The 13,168-nt window shown below is 43.5% G+C and overlaps 1 protein-coding gene across 6 annotated transcripts in view; it reads right to left on the reverse strand.

Moving 5' to 3' along the window:
• The window catches only part of LOC131140056 (ryanodine receptor 3-like), a 137,426-nt gene that overhangs the window by 56,072 nt on the left and 68,186 nt on the right, over positions 1-13,168 (reverse strand). For all 6 annotated transcript variants that reach the window (XM_078796120.1, XM_058090132.2, XM_078796119.1 and 3 more), the window contains 10 exons: positions 12,911-13,110; positions 12,687-12,753; positions 12,450-12,610; positions 12,210-12,375; positions 10,662-10,748; positions 9,909-10,135; positions 7,620-8,424; positions 5,205-5,405; positions 2,498-2,600; positions 410-541 (listed from right to left, as the gene is read on the reverse strand). In XM_078796120.1, coding sequence (XP_078652246.1) covers positions 410-541; positions 2,498-2,600; positions 5,205-5,405; positions 7,620-8,424; positions 9,909-10,135; positions 10,662-10,748; positions 12,210-12,375; positions 12,450-12,610; positions 12,687-12,753; positions 12,911-13,110 — 2,149 coding nt within the window. The remainder of the gene's footprint in view (positions 1-409; positions 542-2,497; positions 2,601-5,204; positions 5,406-7,619; positions 8,425-9,908; positions 10,136-10,661; positions 10,749-12,209; positions 12,376-12,449; positions 12,611-12,686; positions 12,754-12,910; positions 13,111-13,168) is intronic.

Consider the following 13,168-nt stretch of genomic DNA (forward strand, 5'->3'; position numbering starts at 1 on the left):
TTGTAAAATATGCAAATATAACAATAATATTATATATAATTAATATAATAATTAGCATTAATATAATAATTATAATAATTATAATAATCTAATAATATTTATTATTATTATTATTATGTGCTTGTGTCCCTTTTTTCAGGAGCACTTTGTAAACAACAGACCATGTCAAAAACCGAAATTGATAAAACCATCAAAAGGTTGGCTCAGGCCATGATGCCAGGTTGTATGTTGAGTTTAAATGAAATACTTTGGAAAGATTGGGCGGGCCGTATTCAAACACTTGGCGGGCTGGATGTGGCCCCCGGGCCGTAGTTTGCCCACCCCTGGTCATGACAACACCATCCAGTCGTCCACATAATCCACAAATAATAATAATAGTACATAATAACGGGATACGAGATATGCTCACATGGTGCAGCTTGTTCCTTCTTGGCCGGTTGCTCTGTTTTATGAGCTTGTCCTTTGATTTTATTCACCAGGGTTAGAAGGCGGCCTTTAATAGACGTATCCTGGTCATCCTCATCTTCCTCCATGGGGATTCCTACAGCACACAAACAGACACACGATAAACAGGATGTGAAAAGACTATTGCGGCAATATCTCAAGTCAAGAAAAGCCTCCTATATGGGGGGGGGGTCTCTACGTGTCAAATGTATGACGTGTGTTGCAGTATGGACGGTATCTCATGTTTGTGGGCAATATCTAGTTAATTGCTTTTCTGTGCGGAGGCAGCCATGACAGGTCGGTGTTTTGTGGCGGGACTACGGCTACCATTAGATCGGTTGAACCGCAGAGGGCCGGGTGGTTTCATTATTTATCAAAACATAAATATATTCTCACACGGGTAGGAAGTTCTCAACCACAGTATACTGCAAAGGAACAGAGGAAGCCCAGAGCATTAAAGAGAAATACAGTTTAACTGTATTGGGGGGGTGGGGGGGTCCAAAACCAGGAAATGGTTGTCAGTATCTGGTGTGACCACTATTTGCCCCAAATATTGTATTCACCAATCCAGCATCACAATAATGCTTGCTATCTTCAAAACAGGGGCTGCACGGTGGACGAGTGGTTAGCGCGCAGACCTCACAGCTAGGAGACCCGAGTTCAATCCCAAGCTCGGCCATCTCTGTGTGGAGTTTGCATGTTCTCCCCATCCGGGTACTCCGGTTTCCTCCCACATTCCAAAAACATGCTAGGTTAATTAGCGACTCCAAATTGTCCATAGGTATGAATGTGAGTGTGAATGGTTGTTTGTCTATATGTGCCCTGTGATTGGCTGGCCACCAGTCCAGGGTGTACCCCGCCTCTCAGCAGAAGACAGCTGGGATAGTCTCCAGTACCCATGTGTACTACTGTACTACTACTACTACTACTACCTGTTTTTGCACCATACTATTAACATTCTATATGCCTCACAGCCAGGAGACCCGAGTTCAATTCCACTCTTGACCATCTCTGTGTGGAGTTTTGTGTGGGTTTTCTCCGGGTACTCCGGTTTCCTCCCACATTCCAAAAACATGCTAGGTTAATTAGCGACTCCAAATTGTCCATAGGTATGAATGTGAGTGTGAATGGTTGTTTGTCTATATGTGCCCTGTGATTGGCCGGCGACCAGTCCAGGGTTTACCCCGCCTCCCGCCCGTAAACAGCTGGGATAAGCTCCAGCACCCCCGCAACCCTTGTGAGGATAAGCGGTAGAAAACGAATGAATTAATCTTCAAAATGGCGTAAATAAAATGCACCGATGTTTGTTATCCATAACATTACCCTAACCCAGGGGTCAGCAACCCACGGCTCCAGAGTCGAATGAGGTTCTTCAGCCTTTGTTGTGGCTCCCTTCGCAATGCTCAAGTAAGTATTTTTTAACACCCAAATGAGAAAAATACTCATCTTTCTCATTTCTGTGAGACCGTATACTAGCAAAAGTACTCCACTTTTTCTCCTCTGAACTACTTTATACCGCAAAATTCCCTCCAAATCCGGCAGTCAATCAAATTTTGGGAGACTCGCTATTGACTGTGGATGCGAGCACGTCGCTACACATTTCTTCATGCGTCAGGTACTGAGGTTTAACCAAGATTTCAAACTTTATAAAGTATATAAGATATTGTTTTTAAATGATGTTTTGCGGCTCCAGCCTATTTTTATTTAGTGAGGCATCGGGTAAAAGCGCTCTTTTGATCGTAAAGGTTGCCGACCCCTATCCTAACCCCACTATCTATGACTGTGGCCCATTGTTGTGTCATTCATCCATCCACAGGTTTTCAAACCCCTTCAGACCACGGCCATTACAGTTGAACTTTTAGAACACATTTTAGCGAGGCCTTTTATTGTGGCCACCCTAGGGTACAATTGTGCAATAATTCTGCCGTGTCATCAGCATCTCACAAATAAAGATTTAGACATATTTGGACAGATTTTCATCCCTACTAGGGAGCTGATAGCGACAACCATATGCCAAATCTGAAGGATATGTCTTCATCCATCTTCATCTCACCGCAGTGAAGCTGCAGCTGGTTGTGAAAATCAAAAAGCTCCTCCTGGATATCTGATGGACAAGGACAGTCGTCACCGGTGCTGAAGGTCAGCAGCATGTTAATCTAAAATATAAAAACACAACAATAATTTGATTTAGTTATGATATAGAACTACTAACATCTCATTGTGCTCAACATTGGACAGAATGAGGAGACTTATAGTTCACGTTTTGGACATCATGACAAGTCATTAAAGCAAAGAACTCTGCATCCAGCTGTGACCCCCAAGGGTGTGTGTGTGTGCATGCGTGTGTGTGTGTGTTCTCTCAATGAAGAAATGACACAAGAGATGAGAAACTGTTATGCCTTGAAGCTCATGCCAACACAAATACACAAAGAAGACTTCATTTGGTGCATGGAGCAGCTGGGCAGTAAGACAACCTTAAGTCCAAAATGAAGGAATCCAATGCTACAATCCACACACAAACGAATGGGAATTGGAGTGTTTACAATCCACACACAAACGAATGGGAATTGGAGTGTTTACAATCCACACACAAACGAATGGGAATTGGAGTGTTGGCAGCTAAATTAGTCATGTATGTGGAAAATTACATAAGTCATGTAAATTGTCCCTCATGAATGATTTAGTTATATGCGTCATTTCAGCCAGAGTGGCTGCAGGCTGTGTCTGTGGTCGGTGATACATACATTCATGTGTGGTGGGGTTATGATTTATTGTATCTGACATCTGGCTGACAAATGTTTATATTTTACACATATAAAGTCAATTCATGATCAAAAGTGTGGACATTTTGAGGTTTGTTTTTTAAATATATTGATGATATAATATATATAATATATAATATATATAATATGATATAATATTGGGCGGCACAGCGGTCGAGTGGTTAGTGCGCAGACCTCACAGCTAGGAGACCAGGGTTCAATTCCACCCTCTAAGTCTAATGTTAGTGCGGCCCGTGCAAGTTTGATATGGATGCTGTATGGTATCATGGACCCAGAATTGACAACTTAAAGCTGTGTGCACACCGGGCACAATTGACGCGATGCTAACGGTGCTAACTTGCTAATTGGGTAAAATGGTTATTAATTAATTAATTGGAAATTAATTCATTGTTAAAGGTTAAATAACTGTTAATACTTTTAATTTGAATCTGAAAAAAAAACTTTCTCTACCCACCAACTATATGTGGTATCTTAAGTTTTTCTTATTTGTTGTTTTATTATTATTTTATTTATTTATTACTGATTGATTGATCCAGGGTTCAATTCCCACCCTCGGCCATCTCTGTGTGGAGTTTGCATGTTCTCCCCGTGCATGCGTGGGTTTTCTCCGGGTACTCCGGTTTCCTCCCACATTCCAAAAACATGCTAGGTTAATTAGCGACTCCAAATTGTCCATAGGTATGAATGTGAGTGTGAATGGTTGTTTGTCTATATGTGCCCTGTGGATGGCTGGCCACCAATCCAGGGTGTACCCCGCCTTTCGCCCCGAAGACAGCTGGGATAGGCTCCAGCACCCCCGCGACCCCCGTGAGGAAAAAGCGGTAGAAAATGAATGAATGATATAATATTTTAATATTTTTAATATATATTTATTCTATACTGTATAACATTTGGAAAATTATTTAATTTAATCTCATTGAAGAAGAAAAACACAAATTTAATTATGTACCCTTTGCACAATCCAGTAGCGCTATGAAAAAACAATACCAAATTAACAATAAACATAATCTGTCCTCCGGGTGGGTTGCACGGCAGTTGAGTGGTTAGCATGCAGGCCACACAGAGTTTGATTCCATCCTCGGCCATCTCAGTTTGTTAGGGCAAAAACAATAGTCAACTAATAGTTAACTAAGTGGTTAGCGCGCAGGCCTCACAGTTAGGAGACCTGAGTTCGATTCCACCCTCGGCCATCTCTGTGTGGAGTTTGCATGTTCTCCCCGTGCATGCGTGGGTTTTCTCCGGGTACTCCGGTTTCCTCCCACATTCCAAAAACATGCTAGGTTAATTAGCGACTCCAAATTGTCCATAGGTATGAATGTGAGTGTGAATGGTTGTTTGTCTATATGTGCCCTGTGATTGGCTGGCCACCAGTCTAGGGTGTACGCCGCCTCTCGCCCGAAGACAGCTGGGATAGGCTCCAGCACCCCCTGCGACCCTCGTGAGGATAAGCGGTAGAAAATGAATGACTGAATGAAGTCACTCACACTGTACACAGAACACAAGAAGGACATCAATGCAGTACTAAAATACTACATACAAGAATTAAATTCAATAGTAATAAATAAATAGGAGTCTTTCAATGTCAATAATAAGGCCGCTACATTGCTTGACTATTACCGTTACTTTCGGAGAATCAGCGACCTGGCAGTTATGTGTACAGTAGACTTTAAGAGTTTTGTGATTTCCGACCATCTGTGAACGTGACATGAGTTCTGACGATGTGTGTGTCAGTGTGGGCCGAGGCAGACGGTTGCGTGGAGAGAGGACAGTTGAGGTAGCTGATGTTGTTTTGGCAACACGATTGGGTAGACATTACAATACGATCTTTATCTTTAATGATGGTAACTACTTTGCCAGCGAGTCTTGTGTTTATAGGCTGTTTGGCCATGAAAATCCTTAACACTGGACAACGTAAACCGAGGACCACCTCTATTTGTAATTACCATATTTTCATGTATCACTGCAGTGATAGTGTACCTGTTCTTGGGGAGGTGATCGGAACTCCTTGGTCTTCTTGGCAGTAACCGCGGCGGACATGTTTAGCGCAAGCATTAACTCGTTGTAGCGGAACTTTTGGTTGTACTGCAACTTGGAGACAAAGTTGTCCGAAAAGGACACGATGGCTTCGATGCGGTGCTTCAGCTCACAGTCGCAGAAATAGTGCAGCAGCTCGCACATCTGTAGAGACAAATAAAAGTTACTGAAAGATCAGATCGTGTATGTTCATGTCACTATACTATATTTTCTGGACGAAAAATGCATAATTAGGTAGAAAAAACATACATAAGTCGCACTGGAGTATAAGTCGCATTTTTTGTGGGTAATTTATTTTACAAAGAAGTAGGAAGAAGCAAAGCTTATTAAATCCTACCCCTCCATCTGGTACTTTTTGTTCATTTGTTCACTTCCTGCTTTCCATAATACAGTTTTTTTTTTTGTTTTTTTTGTTTTTTTTTTTTATAATGTACCTGACCATACAATGACATAATGGGTACTATAGTAAGTGTCAATATAGTGATATATATATATATATATATAGCACATCATGACTGGTTGAAGACTCTTCATCCTTGTATTTAGCAAACATCAACTGCTTGTATTGTTTCTTGAATTGGCTCATCGTTGTGCATTGTTTGAGGTCCTTACTCAATCCATCCCATAGTTTGATTCCACATACTGAAATGCTATGGCTTTTTAACGTAGTCCTAGCATAGAAGTGTTTCAAATGGAGTTCTTCCCTGAGATCATATTTCTCCTCTCTTGTAGAGAAGTATTGGATAACCTTTTAGTCTAATTGGTTATTTTTAGCCTTATGCATTATTTTAGCTGTTTGAAGATGAACTATATCAGAAAGTTTAAGTATTTGTGATTTTAGAAATAAGGAGTTAGTATGTTCTCTGTAGGCGGCATTATGAATTATCCTTACTGACCTTTTTTGCAGTACATTTAGCGAGTGAAGATTGCTTTTATAGTTATTACCCCATATTTCCACACAATAATAAGTAAGATATGGTAGAACCAGAGAGCAGTAAAGAGTGTGGAGTGAATTTTGCTTTGTTACAGTGCATCCGGAAAGTATTCACAGCGCTTCACTTTTTCTACATTTTGTCATGTTACAGCCTCATTCCAAATTGTATTAAATTAATCTCTTACCTCAAAATTCTACAAAATACTCCATTATGACAATGTGAAAAAGTTTTTTTTTTTGATTTTTTTTGAATTTATTAAAAATAGAAAACAAAAAAATGACATTTACATAAGTATTCACAGCCTTTGCCATGAAGCTCAAAATTGAGCTCAGGTGCATCTTTTTTCCACTGATCATCCTTGAGATCTTTCTACAGCTTAATTGGAGTCCACCTGCAGTAAATTCAGTTGATTGGACATGATTTTGAAATATAATAACTGTCTATATAAGGTCCCACAGTTGACTGTGCATGTCAGAGCACAAACACCAAGCATGAAGTCAAAAGAACTGTCTGTAGATCTGCGAGACAGGATTGTCTTGAGGCACAAATCTGGGGAAGGATACAGAAACATTTCTGCTGCTTTGAAGGTCCCAATGAGCACAGTGGCCTCCATTGGTAAATGGAAGACGTTTGGAACCACCAGGACTCTTCCTAGAGCTGGCTGGCCTTCTAAACTGAGCGATCGGGGAAGAAGGGCCTTAGTCAGGGAGGTGACCAAGGCCCTGATGGTCACTCTGTCAGAGCTCCAGCGTTCCTCTGTGGAGAGAGGAGAGCCTTCCAGAAGGACAACCATCTCTGCAGCAATCCACCAATCAGGCCTGTATGGTAGAGTGGCCAGACGAAAGCTACTCCTTAGTAAAAGGAACATGGCAGCCCGTCTGGGATTTGCCAAAAAGCACCTGAATGACTCTCAGACCATGAGAAACAAAATTCTCTGGTCTGATGGCTTTCGTCGAAAAAGTGAAGCGCTGTGAATACTTTCCGGATGCACTGTAAATACTGAAATAATTCTGGCCACCTTATGTTGAATATTTGTAATATGAGGTTTCCAGCTCATATTTTCATCTATTGTGATCCCCAGAAATGTATTTTCATTCACCCTGTCAATGTCCAAACCGTCTATTTGTATTTGCTGGTGTGTGTCCTTTCTGCTGTTACCAAACAGGTGTAAATAGGTGTAAGATATGCACAATGATATACACAATGGTTATTCAGCTACATAAAAAATAAACATGAACAGAAAAGGTGTCCAGTGTTTTTGTAACATAAACAGTTTTTTCATTTATAAGTCGCTCTGGAGGATAAGTCGCAGGAACAGCCAACCTATGAAAAAACCTGAAAAAAGTGCCACTACGGTAATGGACACATGTCCATATACATTTGTGTACATAAACATAATCTAGTTATGTTTGCGGTGTATTACCTGTCGTTTCACAGGTTCAGGCAGTCTCTTCTCCAGAAGCCCTTTCATCAGCTGTTTAGCTTCTTTGGCTTCTTCCTCTCCGGCTTCCACTGCCTTCTCCTCGGCCCCCGTTAGTCCTTCTTTGTTGGTGGTACAGATGGTTTCTTCCTTGTGTGTCCGGCTAAATACATTCGGGTCAATAAGCAGTAAGATCTTGTGAACATCCTCACTGCCGAGTATACCCATGGTCAGCAATGTGCTGATGAGCTTCAGGATTGGCACAAACTGGTACTCGACACCTCCTCCGACAGGATCACGGATGTAGTGCCCGCCTCCTTGGACAGCCTCCGTCAACATCGATATCGCTTTTGCTTTTAATGCGTCCAGTGGAATCTGTGGACTGTAGAGATAATGTTCCCGTTTGGTGTTGATGAAACAAGGCGGAGCAAAGTTGAGGCGGGGTTTCAGCGACGTGCTGAGCCCCACCCCTGGTGGTAAGTGTTTTTTGGAAGAGTCAGAGAAGAGCCGGATGGAGCGTGTCTCGGCTGTGACCGGGATGATGAACTCATCTTTCATCATGAGTCGAGCCTCCTTGGCTGTTTCCAAATGGATGCTGATGAGGAGATTGTAAAAACCTTCACGTAGCATTCCCGACAGGTACTGGTTGTCGATGGTGTACAACAGTTGAGATTGATCCAGGTGGCTGCAGAGGGCGTGGGCCACACGGGTGTTACCCAGAGCGCAGAGGGCGCAGTAGAGCTTCAAGGTGTGATAGTGGAACTTCCTCATGTCCTCCTGCTCGGACAATTCCATGATGTCAACACACCTTGGAATACATAGGATAATTATGTCAATAATTATAAATGAGTCAAAGGAAAAAATGCTGCACTTATCATTAATCTGATCACATAACTGCTTTAGTATTTCATAACAATTACTCGGCTGCACGATGTTTGAGTGGTTAGCATGCAGGCCTCACAGCTAGGAGACCCGAGTTCGGTTCCACCCTCAGCCATCTCTGTGTGGAGCTTGCATGTCCTCCCTGTGCATGAGCCCACTCCACTGTGATTGGTCACATGCCCAAAGGGCTTCCTAACTATAAACCATATAAGGAAATCCACCCTCTGTGACATCACAAAGGGGCAGTTTTACCACGCCTTTTGAAACAGAGCATTTTGGTCATCCTAAACTTCATTCGGGGCTCACTTTCAAATGCGCAAACCTCATTATCTGAAATGTTGGCATCAATAAATATGAGGATACAACATTATAAAAGTGGAAAAAGCACAATATTAAAATGTCGCCTTTTTCTCCCTCTTTTGTTTCATTCATTCCTCACGAGGGTCGCGGGGGTGCTGGAGCCTATCCCAGCGGTCTTTGGGCGAAAGGCGGGGTATACGCCAGCCAATCACAGGGCACATATAGACAAACAACCATTCACACTCACATTCATACTGTGCTACATGTTGCATATAGGATGTCAAAGAAGATTTCATAAAACAAGGGGCACGGGGGTTGCTGGAGCCTATCCCAGTTGTCTTTGGGCGAGAGGCAGGGTACACCCTGGACCAGCCAATCACAGGGCACATATAGACAAACAACCATTCACACTCACATTCATACCTATGGACAATTAGGAGTCGCCAATTAACCTAGCATGTTTTTGGAATGTGGGAGGAAACCGGAGTACCCGGAGAAAACCCACGCATGCACGGGGAGAACATGCAAACTCCACACAGAGATGGCCGAGGGTGGAATTGAACCCTGGTCTCCTAGCTGTGAGGTCTGCGCGCTAACCACTCGTCCACCGTGCCCCCCTCTTTTGTTGATAAATGATATTTTGATTAAACGTACCTATCTTCTACTCTTGATTACTAAAGAACGGAAGAAGGTAAAAACTTTTTCCATGTCGGCTGCCTGGCTGAGGAGTGGTTAGCGTGCATGCCTCACAGCTAGGAGACCCGAGTTCAATTCCACCCTCGGCCATCTCTGTATGGAGTTTGCATGTTCTCCCCGTGCATGCGTGGGTTTACTCCGGTTTCCTCCCACATTCCAAAAACATGCTAGGTTAATTGGCGACTCCTAATTGGTTGTTTGTCTATATGTGCCCTGTGATTGGCTGGTCCAGGGTGTACCCTGCCTCTCGCCCAAAGACAACTGGGATAGGCTCCAGCAACCCCCGTGCCCCTTGTTTTATGAAATCTTCTTTGACATCCTATATGCAACATGTAGCACAGTATGAGCATGTTTTTGGAAGCAACCAGTAACGATGACACCATTCAGCAGCAATAACAAAAACATACATCTCACCTGTTCTCCTCAGGTATGTGAACTGCCATCATCTGAAGCGGCTCCACACAGTGTACCGACCATCCGTGTCTCTCACTGGCCCGGGCCATTTCCACCTTCAGGAAGGTGTTTGGCATGCGGCTCCACAGCACCGCATTGATGGTTTGAACGTCCAATCGAGGGGGACACTGAGGCACCGGGTTCTTATGTTCGCTCTTAAAGATGGCTGACGACAGCGGCATGGCGTTCTGCACGGGGAAGCGTAACATTCAAGTGGTTAGAAAGCTCTGTGAGTAACCCGTCACCATCGTTGCTGTGCTTCCCGCTTGAGAGATGATGTGATGGTGAACTTTATGAACAAATGACCTTTTGAAGATAGGATGTAGTTGTGAATGTGGATGGCTTATTCTGTGAGTCTGCCCTTTTCCTACGAGCAAATGGCACAAGTTAGCATCAGGATGCTCATGCTAATGCTTGACCGAGCTAGTCAAGGCTCTGCAATTTTGTGTGTGACTGTATTTGTGTGTGTGTGTGTGTGTGATAGACATGCATGTTTTCTGTTATTAAAATTTGCAAACAGAACCAAAATAACTCATTTGTTCTGTTTTTGTTTTGTTTGTTTTGTACCAACCAGTGGTACAGGGTGGCCCCAAAAAGGGGTGGACTGGTCGACAAAGCATTGACACTTGCATGTTGCAAAACAGAGTTCTTCCACAGAAACACAAAATGTACCACTTCATGATAAAGTGTTTTTCGACTTTACACAAACTTTACCTTTATCTTGGCAAGTTCAAACTGGAAGAGGTTAGGGCTGGTGGGTCGCACAAACACAGCAGGGAAAAGCTTGGTGTTTGGTTCCACCTGGAGACAAGAGAAGTCACCACACAATGCATGACTTGCAGAAAGCAGCTTAATGGTTCATGGTGAAGCTTCAACCACTTGATGCCGGATCAGTATGCACTATAAACGGGCTGGGTGGGGATGACTCAGCGCTGGGTGACGCAGAACAGACTTCAGTGAGAACATAAGAAGATTAGTACTTTCGAAGGAGTTCTCAAAGCTGAACAGAAAAACTGTCAAATGTCTGATGTTCAACAATGCAAACGTCAGGGCTTGAATATGCACATACAGGAAAAAAGTTCCTCACCAGGTCAACAAACTGTTACTAGATGGATGCATGAACAATTGCACAGGAAATCATTCTCATTATATATCCGGAAGTACATCCATGCATCCGTTTTCTATGCCCCTTGTCCTCATTAGGGTTGTGGAAGTATGCTGGAGCCTATCCCAGATGACTTTGCCCGAGAGGCGGGGTATACTGGTGGCCAGCCAATCACAGGGCACATATAGACAAACAACCATTCACACTCACATTCATACCTACGGACAATTTGGAGTCGCAAATTAACCTAGCATGTTTTTGGAATGTGGGAGGAAACCGGAGTACCCGGAAAAAACCCACGCATGCACGGGAATAACATGCAAACTCCACACAGAGATGGCCGAGGGTGGAATTGAACTCAGGTCTCCTAGCTGTGAGGCCTGCATGCTAACCACTAGTCCGCCTTTCAGCCTTGATAACTATTATTCATTCATTCATTTTCTACCGCTTATCCTGACAAAGGGTGCGGAGGTGCTGGAGCCTATCCCAGCTGTCTTCGGGCGGGGTACACCCTGGACTGGTGGCCAGCCAATCACTGGGCACATATAGACAAACAACCATTCACACTCACATTCATACCTATGGACAATTTGGAGTCGCTAATTAACCTAGCATGTTTTTGGAATGTGGGAGGAAACCGGAGTACTCAGAGAAAACCCACGCAAAACTCCACACAGCGATGGTAAAGAGTGGAATTGAACTCGGGTCTCCTAGCTGTGAGGCCTGCGCACTAACCACTCAACCGCCGTGCAGCCTGTTTCATCCCTTATTATTCATTTATTCATTTTCTACCTCTTATCCTCACTAAGGTTTCAAGCATGCTGGAGCCTATCCCAGCTGTCTTTGGGCGAGAGGCCGGGTACACCCTGAACTGGTGGCCAGCCAATCACAGGGCACATATAGACAAACAACCATTCACACTCATATTCATACCTATGGACAATTTGGAGTCGCCAATTAACCTAGCATGTTTTTGGAATGTGGGAGGAAACCCCCCCACACACATACGCACACAGGGAGTGGAATGGAGATTTGAATCCAGATCATCTCAACCTCCTCACTGCGTGGTCGAAATGCTAACCATCGTCAGGCCTACCCAGAAGTCATTCACTGATAAATGAGTGTATTAATATTTATTACATAATGGCATTAATTACCTGATAGGACGTGGCTACTTCCTTGCCGTTGACAGTGAATGTCACCAGACCAGTGGCCAGGTCTATGAGACAGCCAATTTCCAGGTCCACATTGCTGCGGCTTGAGCCATGAGTGGCGTTGGTCACGTCGCCGCCCCACACCATGTAGCAGTTACTCCTCCTCACACTATCAGAAGTCACCCATCACAAATACATTCACGTTATACGAAGTCGAAAAAACGATTGGCTTCGAGATCTCACCTCTCATGGACCCGTCCTCGCTCATCCCCCAGGGTGACAGTCACAGTTCTGGTCTTATTGAGGGAAAAGTTGTTGCTATAGTAATGGTAGTCGGGAGTCACCCAACCCACCCACACACATGCGGGTTCCTGACCAGCAAAGACTCTCACAGAGTGGTAGTACTGTAATAATAACATGTAGATGAATGTTACTGTAAATAGGTTTTCTGTTAATGTTGACTCAATGATGATTCAATACCGTTGTGATGCTGCTGTAGTCCACTCGTCTACTTTCATCGCTGTGTCGAACCGATCGCAGTGGATATCTACGACATTCAACAGATAATCAACTACAGTGCAGGCAACGAGCGTAATGAGTTTGAATTGGATCTGCATGTTAGATTTTCATGTAATGTAAGTACATTAAAATAACATGCTATGATAGACATTTGGTCTGTGCAGCAATGTACCAAAGACGAGTACCTGTGTTTGACCTTCAGGGTCTCGTCATCATGAACTCCATTCATGTCTACAACGGGACTGGTCTTGAAGAAGGATTGGAACTCCACAGGCATACTGAGACGACAAAACACCATATCCGCATTGCTGTTCTGGGTGCCAAATGTCTTGTGTGTTACTTTGAGACACGGGGGGCTGTCAATGGTCCCGTCAATCCTGGTGACCTGATAAGAACCAACAAAGTCAGAGCAAGCATCCAAACTTTAGTTGAGATGAGGTATT

Source organism: Doryrhamphus excisus, linkage group LG14, assembly GCF_037039965.1.
Source record: "Doryrhamphus excisus strain RoL-2023G ecotype Guam linkage group LG14, RoL_Dexc_Guam_v1.1, whole genome shotgun sequence".
NCBI classification, from domain to species: Eukaryota; Metazoa; Chordata; class Actinopteri; order Syngnathiformes; family Syngnathidae; genus Doryrhamphus; species Doryrhamphus excisus.